Source organism: Gigantopelta aegis, chromosome 10 (genome assembly GCF_016097555.1).
Source record: "Gigantopelta aegis isolate Gae_Host chromosome 10, Gae_host_genome, whole genome shotgun sequence".
Taxonomy (NCBI): domain Eukaryota; kingdom Metazoa; phylum Mollusca; class Gastropoda; order Neomphalida; family Peltospiridae; genus Gigantopelta; species Gigantopelta aegis.
The window spans coordinates 85,076,089-85,094,442 of NC_054708.1; the positions used below are offsets into that span (position 1 = coordinate 85,076,089).

Below are 18,354 nucleotides of genomic sequence, written 5' to 3' on the forward strand. Positions count from 1 at the left end.
TATATGTTTCTTGTTGTCTACGTTTTATTATTTTTATTTGAGCATAGAACGATTTCATAGATCATTGATTAAGCTGAACTATAATTTATAAAATTAATAGTTAGGAATTTTGAAAATTATTTTTAAACAAACAATGCAGTGTGATAGTTATGTTAAAAGTTTAAAATTAGATGAGTTTTCTTTCATATAATATTTGAAAAATTGGTGGATGACATCTTTAAGCCATATAAACTGTTAATTAAAAGTCTAGGCAGCATTTGCTATGGGATATTTTCCATCTAACAGGTTCTGAGACCAGGGTAACCAGGCTGAGTTTAAAGCTGGTAGGTACCAAGCTATCTTGGTGCCGCAATATTGTAAAACCGCCTTAGGCTATGACGTCACTACACAAACCATAGTACCATCATGACCTACGATGGTTTTACAATATAGTAGTGTTAAGATGCTTCGAAAATACATGCCCAGGTTTGTATCTCCATATTCATCCAGCTCCAACCCACAAGGTCCATCTGTACATGTTACTTTGAACCTGGTTAAGTGTGTACATGGTGAACAATGTGGAGCTCATTTTTAACCTGGGTTATTTTAACTCCACAATCCGTCAAGGGTTAGACTTTTTATCTTTTTTCACCCAGCTTAACTTAGCTTGGCTTATACATTCTGGTGATGACCAATATCCTGTGGGCAACATTGACTTTTAAGTGTATTTTCCAAAGTAAACTTAGATTTTTAAAGTAGCGTTGTTCCATGACAGATAACATGGAGGAGATTGGAAGCACCCTAACTGATTATGCAGCTGAAGAGTATTTTACTTTAACAACATTTTGTAATTAAGACTAGTATTGTTTTCAGACAAAAACTCCTACATTTTCCCATGAGCAGCACTTTTTTTATTTGCACTTTACCACCGTAAAAATTAACACTTAAGTTTAGTTAATCTATAAACCTATAACACATTTGGATAAAGTTACAATTGAGTGAAACATGATTCTTTGATTTTGAATTGATGAAATGCCCTCTAAAACTCGACTCTATAACTATTACTTCTCAGACGCACGTGCATTTTTAAATATATGAGAAATGCATTTTGTGATATTAAAAACACCACTGAAGGTACAGAAAGTGATAATCTAAACCATAAAATCTAAGTAAAGTATGATTTGAGTTGTCAAATATGGCTATAATAGTAAAAAAAAATATAAACTTCTTAGTGTTTAAAAACTAGGGTATTTCGCTTTAATCATCGGCTATTAAATGTCAAACGTTTGTTATTTCTGACTCTTGGTCATCACAGCAAACCCGCTACATTTTTAGTATGTCAAGGAGACATTTTCATGGGCCACAAACTGAGTGGGGGATGCACACACACATATAAATACATGTATAAATATATAAAAAGACATTGATGCTGCTACAGTGCATTTAAAAAACCCACAAACGCCCCCCCCCAAAAAAAACAAACCCAAACCCCCCCCCCAAAAAAAAACCCAAACCCCCCCCCCCCATAAAAACAACAACAACAACAACACAAAAACAACAACAAGCATATTAATTATTAACCATTTGTAACAACAATAAACAACACACGTCACAAGGGAAAGTCTAATTCACGGATTTTGTTTCGCCACTGCGGATTTCAGCTCATTTTGTCGTTCATAGTATATAAATAAAACTAAATAGTATGTATATGTGAGATGTTATATGCGTGTATCATATATGTTGTAGTGTTTTATAACTCGTCGATCCAAAGTTTTTATAGCCAATGTTCAAATATTATTTTAATCAAGAAGTCACGTCTAAAACTCAGAGTTCAGGTACGCGGATTAGACTGTCCCCTGTGACGTTAGAACTTCAACCATTGTTGTTGCACTTTTTCTACACAGCGTTGTCAAGGCCGTGAAAAGGAAAAAATATCGGAAACAGGGAAAATGAATAAAACTAAAAAGCAGCAAATTAAGTAAGTGTATCTACGTATGTTTTTAAGTGGCGGTGTTGTAAAAATTACGGCCAACAGGCTTTTTATTTACCGTGAAAATGCCAATGGCATTGTCAAACAGCATTAGGAATAGGAGCAATCTTGTCGCCATTTTTTTAACGTTTAATTAGAAAGAAAACAAAGTTAAACATAATAAAGATGCATATGGTGATCTAGATACTTGTTTATTTTGGATAAAAACTATTTTTTACAAACTAATTAAAGCTTCTTCTTTTTTTTTAAAGGGACAGACCCTAGTTTTTGAACACTAAGGCATATTTTCCGTTTGTGATCATTGAAATAAAACATTACTCAGATTTTATTGTTTAGAGTAACTATTTCCATACATCCGAAGTGTTTCAGGTCATCATGGTGTTTCTAAACCACAAAACACATTTTTCATATTTTTAAAAACGCATGTGTGTCTTGAGAAGTAACGATTACGGAGTTGCATTTTAGTCTATTTTTAAGAGTATTTCAACACCACAGACTCTTGTTTCACTCTGTTGTATCCAAATTTATTTCAGGTTTGTAAGTTAACCAAATGTAGTGTCCATTTTTACGGGTTGAAAATTATGTCTTTGTGTTTAAAAACTAGGGTCTGTCCCTTTAACAATCTATCCCATCCTCCAACAACATTTTAAATTTTTTATTTAAAGTCCGAACCAAGTTGTTAACAACTACAATAAATTACTCTCCTACCTTTAATTACTGTGATATTTTCTCCACTTTTTGTCCAAACATAAATCGTGAAAATACCATTCCACGTAGGAGACTAAAACAATGTCACTGATATCAGCTTTTTTCTGTAATTGCATAGGGCAAAATACATGCAATTTTTCACCGTCTGTTATTTTTGCTTTTTTGTGCAATACTCTTCAAGAGGGGTGGAAGCCTCCTAAGTATGTGACATAATTAATCTAACGTCATGATGAGTGCGTTGTACCGTAGCGCATGTCATGACATTGTTAGATTACGTCATATTGAACCACCCCTCTTGAAGAGTATTTCATAAACAAGCAAAATGATAGACAGCAGAAAACTGCAGGCATGTATTTTGCCCTATGCAATCTCTGCGATGTCGATATCGGTGACATCATTACAATCTCGTATGTGGAATCTGTGTCACTGTAATGGTTTCTTCATGTTTTGTGTCTGGACAACATTTTGAGAAAATCTAACTGTAATGAAAGGTAGGAGAGTAATTTATCATGGTTGTTAACAGTTTGGTTTGGACTTTAGGCTATTGTTTTTTTGTGTGTGTGTAAATAATTTCAGTTCATGGTTTGACATAAGAAGACGATTAAAAGTGTTTTGGAAATAAAATGACCCATTATTTTTTTGTGTGCAATTCAAAAAACAATCTGCTCAAAAATAAATAACTTGTATTGTCCGTGCACCTTTTTCGCTGAGGGAACTGTTTCGGTGGTTGCGTCGTTTGTGTGCAACAGTACATACATTTGAATATTTCTAATGTCATTCAGCGCTCAATTTTCACGGTCGTCTGGTTGTCTGTGACGACCTAATATTCAGTCAGGCAACTTAATTCTATGATACTAGTTGCCTGTCGGACGACTAACTTTTACACCAAACGGCGAGTTGTGTCCCATAATAATGTGCAGTTTCCTTGCCCACAATTGCTTTTAAACTGTGGTTATCTAAAGCATCAGTCAATCAGTCAAAATCACGTGGGTTTGTTTGCCACTCGGAACTCCTCGGCCGATTCTGTGAGACATCGGAAAAAAACGTAATCGGCTGAAGCATTCCAAATAGGAAACATTCCAGTGTGTTCGATTGGAACATAGAGCACATTCGATTGGATCCAGTGTCCTGTGTTTTATCCGACTCCATTTTGGATTCATCCACCTGTTATCTCTACTTTTTTTAAGTCACATTTGGACTTTAAAAAAGAAAAAGAAAAAAAGAACTGAAGTGTATCAGTTGTATGTTTTGAATTTTATTCTAGTCTTTATCATTCCCAAAAAAATTGGCATTTCCAAATTTTAAATTTCTAATACAAAACCTTTTAAAATATTAAAAAGTGATGTATGTTATAGTCAGACAACACATATTACATTTTACAGTGACAACACATTAATTCCAAACCTGTTGGTTGCTGTTTTATTATAAATATAACTCTATTTTGAAAATATGGATGAAATCAGGGCAACCAAATTTTTGGAGGGGCAACCTCAATATGAACCCATACTTGCCCTCCCGGCAAGCAACCAGAATCCCTAAAATTTAGCACTGTCATTGACTTGTGCATAGGGAAAGTAAATATATTTATTATCCACATAGTTTGAACTGTTCAAGATATGCAAGCAAATATAACCAGTATGACCCATATTTGTCATAATGATTTCATGTGCACAACGAATAACATAATGCGGCGTCCCCATTCTTAGATATGTGTAAACGCTTATTAAAATGACGTCATTTCGGAAAATGATATTGTTTCGTTGTCTCTTTTTTTATTTACATTTGAAACGGTTTGACATGGTCTTAGAGTGTTGTTCATAAAATAATATTTTGAATAATGTGGATAATAAAGAAATTATTACACTTGTGTGTGAATCGCAATAATCACAATAATCCTGACACTCGTTTTGTAAAATAGTATGACACACAAGCTCATATAATAATCTCTTTGTCTGTCATATTCACAGAATTTTCATAATATTAATAAAGATAAAACAGGCAAAGAAAGCAAGACTGAACTTAACCCACTCATAAACGTAGCACATTTCTTAATACCTTTTTTCTATAAATTTTCAAAGACTCATTTGAAAGAAAACTTTATATCAAAAACTATTTCTTTCTGTTCTCAGCTGTACTGCTATCTGGTTATTGAAGTCACATGATTGTCACAGCATCTGCTGACAAAACTCTCTTTACAGATACTTGCCAAAAATATATGGTTCTTATATACTAAAATGCAAAAGTTATTGTGACACACAGAAGACAAAGATAATTGATGATAAGTTTTTACTGCCGTGTATGAAACGTTATAACATGGAAAGGGAATTGTCAGAAGGTAGGGAAACAAACAATAGTCCATGAAAAGGGCGCACCTGCCATATGCAAATGAGCCACATCACTAGAGCGGGTCCAGAGCGAAATTCACAACAGTCAGTAGCGAGTGTGTCCATCTTGAGCATTGATACAGGCCTGGCACCGTCGTCTCATTGAGGAAACTAAAGGCTGGAGAAAGTTCCTGGGAATTTCATTCCAGATCTGAGGAAGGGTTAGGGTTAGGGGTTGTCATGGATGGTCAGCCGCTACGGGGACAGTCCCTGACCTGGTTGTTTTGTTGATACTGTTGCCATAAGTGCCATATGGTGTTTCTGTGGATGTTGAATTGACGTGCGACGTCACGCTGCGAGGTCCCAGATTCAGGTTCTAATGGACCAAAGCAATTCCTATTACTGATAATGTTAACGTTTACTAATAAAACTGATATAAGCAGCGTTTCAACACACCCAGGAAGTACAGCAATAGAAAGTGTGGCACCTCACATCTAATCTAAATGGGGGGGGGGGGGGGGGGGGGGGTGTCATGTATCATTTAAGAGATTTAATTAATGTTTTTAATAGCAACGGTCATTTTTGCTGCAAATTGCACTTCCATTTTTGGGTGTACCCCGCATTAGTTTCAACCTCTGGTATATACTGCATAACAACTATAACAAATAAAAGTGTATTTATTTATTGTCAATGGATAATGATATTTGCACAAATAATCAATGCTGCATTTTACTACCAATCACACCCACAGCTGGTTTTACTCTGTAAATAGTTGACAGTGCACATCAAACTTTGACACGGAACTCTCTTCTTTGGTACTATGCAACCTTCAAGCATCCCTATGACTTACCGTCTGTCATTTTCACTGAGGTGTGGCATGACGAAACTGTACCAAACAGTTCACTAATGGTGTTTTTCTGACTTCTGGACTTCTGAAGGCTGCACAGAGTGGCAAGGCATTTGACCACTTAACTTAAGAAATGATAGATAATGACATTTTCTTTTTTTTTTCTTTTTTTGGCATTTGCTGATATTTGTTTTTATTCATTCAATTACCAGCCTTTAAATACAAGGCCTGCATAGACTGGACAGTACATACAATGACCTTTAAACACCCCAAGTCCACTGAATTAAAAAAGTTTTTTCTTTAACAACACCACTAGAGCACATTGATGTATTAATGATCGGCTACTGGATGTCAAACATTTGGTAATTCTGACATGTAGTCTTTGATTACTTTTCATTCCATTAGTAGCTAGGGATCTTAAATATATGTATCATCCCACAGACAGGATAGCACATATCATGACCTTTGATATACCAGTCGTGGTGCACTGGTTGGAGCAAAAAATAGCCCAATTAATGGGTCCACTGATGGGCAATTCCACCGTGACTGACGTTACATTCAGAGAGGTTGGAGGTCATATTCAGTGGTGTAGCTATTAAACCTGTACCTCCTAGTTCTTTATATTTTGCATCAAGCATACTGGGGTCCAAGTCTACTTGGTGACATTAACATTTTTTTCATATTCTTTTGTATCGCTGTATGGGGATACAAAATATTCGTCGCATGACTGACGTTACACGAAAAAGACATAAAAAATTACGTCAGCTTTATTTTAAATTTGTCTTCAAACCTTAAAATGTTAACAAATGTTTCTATCATAAGTAACATGGCAATATGAAACTACATTTCTAGAAACCATTACTAAATTGGAAAACCACAACATTAAAAGAATGATTACATAATTGTGCGTGACTGACATTACGTGACTGATGTTACAGTTTGTCCAGAACGCTTCAATGTTTTATAATTGGATTTGTACTAATATAATGAGGTGAAATGCCCACCATTTCAATTACATACATCTTTTACAACAAATTAGAGGTAATAAGTAGGTTTGTCTTGTTTGTGGTAGCTGCAAGTTTCATTACAGATGCACCACTGATGGTGGTATGAAAATTTCAAAACGGAGCTTCACTTAAAACATGGTTATAAGCTTCACTTAAAACATGGTACACATTAGTTTTCATCCTGGGGAACAAGACAATTTAACACTGAAAGTTAAACATGACAAAAAAGTTGAAAACACAAGTGCAATAATTACAGAATAGTCACTTGACAGTGTGTGACTGACGTTACAGTTTCTCATTACGCATGAATATTAATTCAGTAACTGGAAAAGTGTTACCAATTTCGATATATGTAAGTATTCCACAGTTCATTCATAACAGAGGCATGCCATTAGACATATTAGAGTCTTGCATTAGTTCCAGTGTTGAGTTAAAACAATATTAAAAACATTTTCAAAGTTACAATGCTCACTAAGCGAATGATATGCACCACTCATCCACCAATTAATCAAAATCAAGGAAAGTGGCACTCCAGTGATTTCTGGCATTGATCATGATTGCAGGTTGCAGCTTTTTCTTCATTTGATACTTGTGATAGAAAATGTTATCCTCCTTGGATGGCCATTGCCACGAGGCACTAACTTTTTCCATAACAGAGACCTCAAAGTTATTGTTCTGAATATTCTTGACTACTACAGGGAAAAGTTCACCATCGTATTCAACAGCCCACCAATCATCTATTGCAATTGGTGCCTCCATCACTTCAGCATGTTGAGCAGGTATTTCGATCATATCCGTATTGTCGGAAGAATCGGCAACATCACTAGTCAGAGTGAATGTCTCAAACTTGCCCTGTTTAACACGGAGATGGTGGAACCGAGCTATGCCTTTGTTGACCAGGACATCAGCAAACACCTCATTCAACTTGAGGGAATTATTACGCCATTCAGTGTCTGTTGTCAACACTTCTGTAACTACTATGCTTGGCATATCCTTTGCTGCCTCGACGAAGGAAGGAGCATTATTCACCACAGTGTGTATCCTGGTCTTAACCTTGTTCCAAACGTGCCTCTTTACGGCACCACCAATCCCATCCACTGGACCTTTCCCATGGAGAGTTGCAAAGTAGTTCCAGTGGATAAGAATGTTATGCTTCTCCTGCAGAAATACAATAGGCCTCCTATGGGGGGGGGGGGGGGGTGTGTCAATCTATTGCCCAATAGTTTATCCTCAACTGGAGAAGAAGAAACAGTTTGAATGGCGACTTGTAGCTATCTTTGTAGAAGTTTTTATTTTTTCAGTTTGTTTACTCATTGTTTGAACCAATAGTGTATGTTTTTTACTAAGTTTAAGTTAAAATGTGAGGAAATCTAGGGAAAGGGTTAAAGATAATGTAGAAAGAATTCAGTAAGACCTAGTTATAGCTCACTGGTTGAAACGTGACTGACGTTACAGCTCCTGTTTTCTCGTGACTGATGTTACATGTGACTAACGTTACCAATTTCATTCCACTCTCATGCTATATTTATATAATATTAAGGACTGATGGGATGTTTTTAAGGTTTGCCTTGGCAAGTAGCAAGAAAATTATGAATGACATGTCGGAGTACCCTCAGATTTTTTTTTCTACACAAAATGTTTTTACTTCTTTTGACTCAAGTTACAGTGACAAATTATTTTTCCATGAATTATATTTCAGTCTCTATGCTTTTTGTTGACTGTTTCTAACTATTTGGTGTTTGAAAGTCAAGGTAGTGACATTACAAATCTAATGAAATATGCAGAATATTGCTTTACATTCAGGGAATATAGATAGGGCTAATTTACTCATATTTTTGACAACTTTTAACCTTAAAATATGAAATGTTTGCCATTGGCGTGTAGTACAAAAAGAAAACTTGTTTCAGGGAAAACTATTGTTGTTAGATAAATTGGTTAATTAATCTATAGATTTCAATCATTTATTTCATTGAATTCTGAAGATTGTTTTTTGGCATCAAGTCCTCTCCAATATGGAATTGCCCTGATGCGGATCATTCCTAGACTGACTGCACATTAAATGAGCTCTTTACCACTGGGCTATGTCACGCACCCACTAAGCTACCTTTTGCCTTGACAAGGATTGCAAAACAGTTGGACTAAACATTGATTTATTGTGAACCTGACAATTGTCAAACACTATTACCTAGGCTTTAACCTGGACGCCAAAACTTAACAGCAATTTGGCGAATTTGATCAGAAAATCTGTAGCCAAATGCAAGTAACATTTAGGTCTCACTACACAGATGTCACCTGCCATTGAAACCCATGTTAAATTGCCCAACTTCAAATGAAGATTGCCAATAGAACATGTTCTCGTTGGCACTAACAACATACACCACTGCGAACATACATTATATAAGCATTTATTTTCACTCCAAAATTGAGAACATTTCCGTCTCTAGAAACGACGAGCAGTCTTCAAATTAGCTTAGTACTTATTTGCTTGTTTGTCATCATATGTTGTTTAAGTTGTATTTATTTTCTGTCTCTAATATTTTTTTCTCTAAATATTTAAAAATCAACACAGTGTAATTTAATTTATGAGTTACACAAAAGAAATTCGGATCATTATGAAATGTTGGTTACGCAAAAATCAGGTTTGATTACTTTGTTGTTATTTTTATTTTGTTAAGGATGCCTCTTCGTCCCAAGTCTCCTGGCAGTCTTTTAATTGACCCTGATGAACAGTTTGGACGAATTCAAGGACCATGTGTGAAAATAAACAATGATGCCTTTAACAGACCAGGATGCAGAAGGATCTGCAGGACAGAGGATCGAGTTCGACACAGAATCCATGACAGGTCCGAAGAAAGAGCGCGGAGCAAATCGCGGGATAGAGCCAAGAAAACAGCCATGGTAAATTCACAAAATAGAGTCCCAGAGCCGTATTAAGGTTCTCTGTACCCTAGTGGAGCATTTTACTAGTACTCACTTTTAGTACAAGTACATATATGCTGACTTCAGAGTGAATATGAAGAAGGAAATCGTATAGTACCATGTTTCTTTTTGTTTTTAATTGTAAGCAATATGCATGTAGTTTCAGCATCAAACTTAAAAAGAAATTAGCTTGTGTAAATTCACTTTGGGAGAACAATAATAAGTAATTGTGAATTTCTGCTTTTTGTCTTTTACCTTGAGATATTAATAATTCTTTGACCGTGAGATAATAATAAGTGATGCTAATTGTAGATTTTTTCGGTTTTCTTTCACCTTGAGGAAACAGTATTATGTAATTGTGATTTGTTTTACTTTCTTTTTCACCTTAGATAACTAATTCTTTCACCTTGAGATAACTAATTCTTTCACCTTGAGATAATAATAATAATAAGTAATTGTGAATTTCTTCTCTTTCCTGCTTAGAAAACTGGTCAAGAAGCTGGAGACAGTGAGTATTTTATTTTTACTCTCGCCTTGAACAAGTCAAAAGGCGAGATATCTAGGTAGTACTTTTTGGAGGATAGTGATGTTAAATGTTTGTGTTAGTTCCATTTCTCACAAAACTGTAAGTCTTAGATCAACGAAACCTGCTTTGTAGTTGCACCTACATGCATGTATATTCATCTCGATACATGTTACATTTTATTATTATTACATTTTATTTTCTACTATATGGTGTCAAACATATGGTTACGGACCACACAGATATATATAGAGAGGAAACCCGCTGTCGCCACTTCATGGGCTACTCTTTTTCAATTAGCAGCAAGGGATCTTTTATATGCACCATCCCACAGACAGGATACTGCATACCACGGCCTTTGATATACCAGTTGTGGTGCACTGGAAAGAGAAATAGCCCAATGGGGTCACCAACGACAATCGATCCTAAACCGATCGCGCATCAAGCGAGTGCTTTACCACTGGACTACGTCCCGCCCCTTTTCTTGTTTATGTCCATTTCTCACAAACTGTAAAACCTAAATCGTTGACATTTGGTTTATTGTTACATCAATAAATAGTCATCCCAGTGCATGTTAATTTTTGTTTTAGATTTAAGATTTTTTTTTTTTTTAATCTAATTTTGTTTAACTGTTTAATTTTTAAAATTGTTTTGTCTGAACATGCATTTAGATGAACTCATGGATGCAGCTATGAGTGACATAATTATAGGATAATAAACGAGCTTCCATTTCGTATCATGTTTATGTCCTGAGTGAAATAATTTTCAATTGTTACGAGCTTTAGCGATACGTCCCACTTGGCATTCTAGTGGGACGTATCGCTTTGATATGTACCTAGATATTTGTAACCATATGGGTAATAAAATAACTTTATGGCAGGTGAAACATTTAATTCTGTAGAAAAATTGTTATTCTATTAAATTTGGTAACGGTGGGTGGTTTCCACTTCTGCTTCTAATAAAATAAATCCTAAATTTTTCATCCCAGCCTACATTAAGGATAAACACACTAATATTTTTTTGTCTTGATATGTGGTATTTCCAATGTCCTGAAAATAAAAAATAAAAAATAAAATTTTATCTATTTAATATTTTCATCTGCTAGAAAATCTTTTACGGGGTGGGGATAAAGTGCTCGCATCCAGTAGCCGATAATTAATAAATCAGTGTGCTCTAGTGGTGTCATTAAACAAAACAAACTCTTTATTTATTTTTTAGAACTTTTACTGTCATTTATTTGTTCTTCTCTCTTACTATAAGGAATATTGGTATTTGTCTATAAATATATAATTATTGGCTAGAAAAAACCCTTAAAACTATTATAAATGATTAGATCTTGTGTCATATTATATTTGCTCCTGGAAAATATGTCCCCCTTCACATTATATCCAGAAATATATGGTACATCAGAATGTTAAATTTTCACATTATATGCTGAATGTTTTTTTTAAATGGATAACATGAAATGATTTTCTTTTATTATTTCACAGTTACATACCAAAAATATTGGCATCAAGTAGATACAGCTTTAAGATCCAATTTAGCAGAATGTGAATATTTGTAATCACCATTGATCTTGTGCTTTAAAATAGCCTAAACTTCATTTAGCTAAAGAGCACAAATGATGGTCCATCTACAAATGACACATTTTTCTGATTAAGTTATCAGCAAATTAAAACTGAATTATGTTTCCCATATTCAGCTTTGTGATGGTCAATACAGTGAACAGCAGCTTCAAGCCTGGATCTGATTTATCAAACAGATTCCTAACACTAGATACTTACACTGTACTGCATAACACAATTCTATATACTGAGTCAAATTAAAAACTTCACAACAGTTTCATCTTGACTAATTAGCAAATATGACAGAAGAACATGTTAAATAAGGTTTTTTTTATTATTGTATGACATCCAAAGAATGTTGAGTCAAAAATCTGTTCGATGCACCCACAGCATTCGTCAAAACCAACCGGCCTCGGTGGCGTCGTGGCAGACCATCGGTCTACAGGCTGGTAGGTACTGGGTTCGGATCCCAGTCGAGGCATGGGATTTTTAATCCAGATACCGACTCCAAACCCTGAGTGAGTGCTCCGCAAGGCTCAATGGGTAGGTGTAAACCACTTGCACCGACCAGTGATCCATAACTGGTTCAACAAAGGCCATGGTTTGATCTATCCCACCCTGTGGGAAGCGCAAATAAAAGATCCCTTGCTGCCAGTCGGAAGAGTAGCCTATGTAGTGGCGACAGCGGGTTTCCTCTCAAAATCTGTGTGGTCCTGAACCATATGTCTGACGCCATATAACCGTAAATAAAATGTGTTGAGTTCGTCGTTAAATAAAACACTTCTTTCTTTCGTCAAAACCACAATCAAAATGGTAATTCACAAGCAGGGTCATCTGATAAAATCACCTGTCCAGTAGCGCGTATATGCCCTCCATGTATACCCACAACTGCAAGGCAGCGCCTCTTCATTGACTGCCTGATGCATGTAAAGACTGCATTACGGTGCCATTGTTCCACTAATGAGGTACCAAGTTCCTGCAAAGTCTGTGGAGGGTTCCTGAGAGTGTGCAGTGGTCATTCCAGCACATTCCAAACATGCTTGATGGGATTCAAGTTGGGCGACCCTGAAGGCCAATCTATGACATTGATGCCCGTGTTTCTTAGGTAATCCCTTGTTAAGATGGGGTCTGGCATTGTCATGCTGAAAGATCAGGCCTGGACCATGAGCTGCCATGAAGGGCACAAGTTCCTGGGCCAGCACCTGGTCACGGTATGCAGCAGCGTTGAGGTTGCCACGGATGACAAGAAGTCAAGAACTTCCATTTCCACAGAAAGCACCCCAAACCATTACACTTCCGCCTCCGAATCTGTCAACTTCACTGACACAACATGGAACATGACATTCAACACGTTGTCTCCAAATCCTCTGCCTGCCATCGGCAAATCGCAGTGTGAATCTTGATTCATTGCTAAACACAACTCTATTCCATTCCCTCCGAGTCCATCACAAGTGGTGTTGTGCCCACAGTTGACATTGACGTTGATGAAATTGGGTCAAAATGGGTCCAACATATGGGCGCCGTGCATGGAGGTGAGTGATTCGCAGCCGATTTTGGATCGTTTGCACGGACATCCGACATCTGAAAAGTTAATTACTGGTTGCTATAGCTGTCATGAAACGGTTGCGGAGGTGACGTAACACAATATGACTCATCTGCCTATGACGTTACATGTGGTCTACCTGATCGGGGCAATCAGCTGTGGTGCCCGTTTGTTGTACTCAAGTCCACAGATCATAAATTGCCCGTCGACTGCAACCCAATGCCCTTGCAACGTCAGCTACTGACGTTCCTTCGTACAACATGACAAAGGCACGTTCACGCTGTACATTTGTGAGGTGTGGCAGATCGTAACAAATATTGTTTTAATGTGTTTTCATTGTGTCGGACTACTGTGAGCGAGTAACGATGAAAACGCGTGCTATTGTAATCACGTGATCAGTGGCATGTGCAAAACCACTTGTGCCTCAATGGTGCTGTGCACATGCTATGGATCGGGTCACGTGGGCTGTGATGGGCTTCAAATGGAGTGTAGACATTGCCATTACAATATATTTAATCCTGAAAAATATCTGCTTTCAACACTCATTAACTTTATTCAAATTTTAGATTGTGAAGTTTTTAATTTGACTCAATAATAGTCTGAACAATTCTGAAGATCCATATCTTCATTATTTGTTTCACTATAAAATAACACTCCAGCCAATCTGTCAATAGTTTGACTAAAACACTTGCCATAAAATAATGCTGACACCAGTTGGTCCACTGTTAGACTAAGACACTTAACCATAAGATAACACGACTGCCAGTCGATCCACTGTTGACTAAGACACTTAACCATAAGATAACACGACTGCCAGTCGATCCACTGTTTGACTAAGACACTTAACCATAAGATAACACGGCTGCCAGTCGATCCACTGTTTGACTAAGACACTTAATCATAAGATAACACGACTGCCAGTCGATCCACTGTTTGACTAAGACACTTAACCATAAGATAACACGGCTGCCAGTCGATCCACTGTTTGACTAAGACACTTAACCATAAGATAACACGACTTTGATCCACTGTTAGACTAAAACACTTAACCATACAGTGTTCGAGATTAACGGTATCCCGATATCCCGGGGATACCAGAATTAAATTTTGGATACCAGACTTCAATAACCCAGTATCCCACCAGGATACTAATGTAATGTAACATTGTGTAGCGTTCCTGGTTTTCAGTCTGTCTATCTTTTCATATTTTCTTTGGTATATTCAGTTAAGATTCTGATTATATCTCTTACTAATTACATTAACAGCATGATCTAACTCTACTCACTTATGAATATCAGGAACGTTATTTTCTCATTGCTACGAGGGATAATACAATAAGTGTCGTGCAACCGTTTTAAATGTTGTCGGCAGAAGTCCGTGCAAGAGTGTGGCCTGACTGAATCAACCAATCAGGTTGGTCAGATTAGATCATTTTTCGACGCACGTTATTCATCCCCACATGCGCTCGGGTTTTTTTTCTGTGAGGTTAGTTTTTGTGTGCCGTGTTGTTTCTCGTTTTATATATATGTAAACATACTTGCTTCCATTCCTAACTGTCTACCCATTTAAACATACGTTTAACCAATGTGTATATCTTATAAGTTTCGGTTATTAAAATTATAAATTAACTACGTAAAGCGAGTCAGGCAATGACCCGTGTTACGTGTAAGGTGTAATCGTCCCATATATAATTCCGTGTTTTTACCGTGCACGAACTGTCCGCTTAATCGTTTTGGCTGAGTTAGAGAACGGGCAACCCGTCTGAATAAATTAAACCTGATTAAATTAGGATCTCGTTGATTTTAATAAGCGGTCTTCATCATTGTCGATGGTTTGTAACCCCATTCCGAATAAGTGAGTCCTAATTATATGGATTAACGACTGCTTTAATAGGGTGTTTTGGTTAAAAATAGCTTTGAAAGGGGCTGTCCAATATATATGATTTAAACAGAGTTCGTGTACACCGGCATGGATGGGTAATCGTGTAAGGTGTAGAACCTAATTATTTGGTGTGTGCTGTCCTGCAGATGTAAATTTAATTCCGCGAATATTCTCTTCGTCGGGATTATCCACGACACATTCATACACGTCCCTAAATATAAATATTTATTTGTATGGATATGTGGGTGTAAATTTATTTATTTAGTGGTAGTCAATTCATATATGGATCTTGGAGGACTACCATACATATTTGTTATTTGTTTGTACTCCTCGAATAAATGTGTAATCTGTTTGTTAGTTTGGGTTTTCTGTGCTAGCCTAGTCGGTCTGGTTTATAGTAATTTCAGCCTTCTAGAGAATTATTAATAGACTCTTAGTACCAGCAAAAGTCTACAACCGAAAGGGGTAGCCGAACCCGTGGTCCCCAGATAGGGACCCGAAAAGTAAATTTCATTACAAATGGAGCCGACGTAGGGACCCGAAAGTAAATTTCATTACAATTGTTGTTGGGTTTTTTAATCCTGCGTTTTAATTTTTCGCTGAAACGGTGAACGTCGGTCATTTACTGAAGTTAAGTAACAGTATTTTCGAGCTCGTATCCAGTCTAATGCTATGCCGTAACAATATCTCCCCCAGCTCATACCCAGTCTGATGCTACATTGGAGCAATAGCGAGGTAGCAATAGACTGGGAACCGCTAAGTTGCTATTGTTTTTGTTGGATGTTTCCTGCCTTCAAATTTTATTTGAGATATTGATTCCACATATGCATGAAATTGATACAGGTAGGTTGTGAAAGCCCAAGATGTCCCAATTCTAAAATTTATGTGCTAAGTCAGCCCAAAATGTCCCAACTGATGAATAGTGTGTTGAAGCAGAAACATATATAGTAGAGACTAAATAATAGGATTCCATGACCAATTCACGGGGACCAAGGTTTGGAGGTGTTTTTTACAACTTCAATGCCTTCTTAATAAAATTAGAGGGGGTGATCCTCTCAAAAATGTGGGCTAACTCCGACAGGTTACAAAATCCAAGGTGGCCGCCAAAATTACTAAAATATAACGTTTTCAGCTTCTGCTTTATGTATGAAGATGATTTTGAAATCTGAATATATGTCTTGAGGGTCAGAAAATTGAATTCTATACACTAGATTAGTATAACATAACAACTTTTAATAAAATTGAAGATGGCCGCCAAAATTAATGAAACCTGTTTCTTATCTTCTGCTTATCGTAAGAAGTAGATTTTGATATCCGAATATATGTTTTGAGTGTCGGAGAATTGATTTCTACAAACTAGAACAGCATAAGATAACTGATAATGAAATCCAAGATGGCCGTCAAAATGAATAGACTTATGTTTCTCAGTTTCTATTTGTCATTTGAAAATGGTATTAATGTTCGAATTTGTTATGAGGGTCAAAATCTACTTCTTACGATAAGCAGAAGATAAGCAGCAAGGCGACCTTTATATGCACTTTCCCACAGACAGGACAGCACATACCACGGCCTTTGGTGGACCAGTTGTGGATATCAGTGTTCGAGATTAACGGTATCCCGATATCTCGGGGATACCAGAATTTAATTTTGGATACCAGACTTCAAGAACCCAGTATCCCACCGGGATGCCATATAATACTAAATTCTCAGGTGGGATACCAGATTTTGAAATGTTAGTATCCAACTGGGATACTGGCCAAAAATTTTAATCTCGAACACTGGATATATATATATATATATATATATATATATATATATATATATATAGCCTATGATAAAACATCAGTGGTGTACTGGTTGGAATAAGAAAAACATATAGACCCAACATGGGGATCGACCCTACGAAACTTCGCATCTCAAACAAACGTACTATAATCATGCATGTGCAGTTAAAAAAATTCCACATGCCTTTAAATTGTTAAAACAAATATCACAATGTAAGGTTTAATATCTTTATTTTATGTGGCAGTTAAAACTTTTATTTTATATGGCATGTCTCGGCCCAAGGACATCTTGGACCGAGCACTGCCCAAGATGTCCCAAATGGGACATCTTGGGCAATCGGAATATCTTGGGCTTTCACATAGGTTTATCATTAGTAATGTTAGATTACTGCTAAATATTAATTTATGTCATTATTACGCAAAAATAGATGCAGCAAATCTTTCTGCAGGTTCTGTTTGATTGCCAGTTTCACAAATTCCACAATTTCGATTGCGGCATAGCAATAGACTGGGAACGAGAACAGTTTCGTCCAAGTTTGTACGATGTTATTTATGAATTTCATTTAAGAGGGATACTAAATTCTCAGGTGGGATACCAGATTTTGAAATGTTAGTATCCATCTGGGACACTGCCCCAAAATTTTAATCTCGAACACTTCCATAAGATAACACGACTGCCAGTCGATCCACTGTTGACTAAGACACTTAACCAAAAGATAACACGGCTGCCAGTCGATCCACTGTTTGTCTAAGACACTTAACCATAAGATAACACGGCTGCCAGTCGATCCACTATTTGACTAAGACACTTAACCATAAGATAACACGACTATGATCCACTGTTAGACTAAAACACTTAACCATAAGATAACATGACTGCCAGTCGATCCACTGTTTGACTAAGACACTTAACCATAAGAGAACACGACTCCATGACAGGAAAGGTGGGGGGAGGGGAGAGGAGGGACCGCCTGCATTGGCAGGTGCAAGGGAGCACCAGCAGCCCGATCAAATCGGTAGCAGGCGGGTGGTGGTGGTGGTGGTGCTATGGAGTTTGAATGGAGCAGTTAAATGCCAAAGAGAAAAGGGTGCACAATTTTGATTGAGGGAATTTGGCGCAATTTTTAATGGTCGGTCGAAAGGTAAATGGCCGAGCTAATATAGGTTTTGATATTAGTGAATCGAGAGTAGCTAGTTAATTTTAGACCTTTACGATGCTGTGGTGTCTCCCTAGGTTGCCCATAGGGCCCTTATAAAGGGCCTGACCACTTCTGGTCGAGGCAT

General features: G+C 36.9%; 1 protein-coding gene across 1 annotated transcript in view; it reads left to right on the forward strand.

Annotated features, from left to right (window-relative positions):
- Positions 1 to 1,602: 1,602 nt before the first annotated feature.
- The window catches only part of LOC121382968 (golgin subfamily A member 6-like protein 2), a 48,775-nt gene continuing 32,023 nt past the window's right edge, over positions 1,603 to 18,354 (forward strand). Inside the window, exons 1-3 of the mRNA XM_041512664.1 lie at positions 1,603 to 1,957; positions 9,531 to 9,753; positions 10,258 to 10,282. Coding sequence (XP_041368598.1) covers positions 1,929 to 1,957; positions 9,531 to 9,753; positions 10,258 to 10,282 — 277 coding nt within the window. The 5' untranslated portion in view covers positions 1,603 to 1,928. The remainder of the gene's footprint in view (positions 1,958 to 9,530; positions 9,754 to 10,257; positions 10,283 to 18,354) is intronic.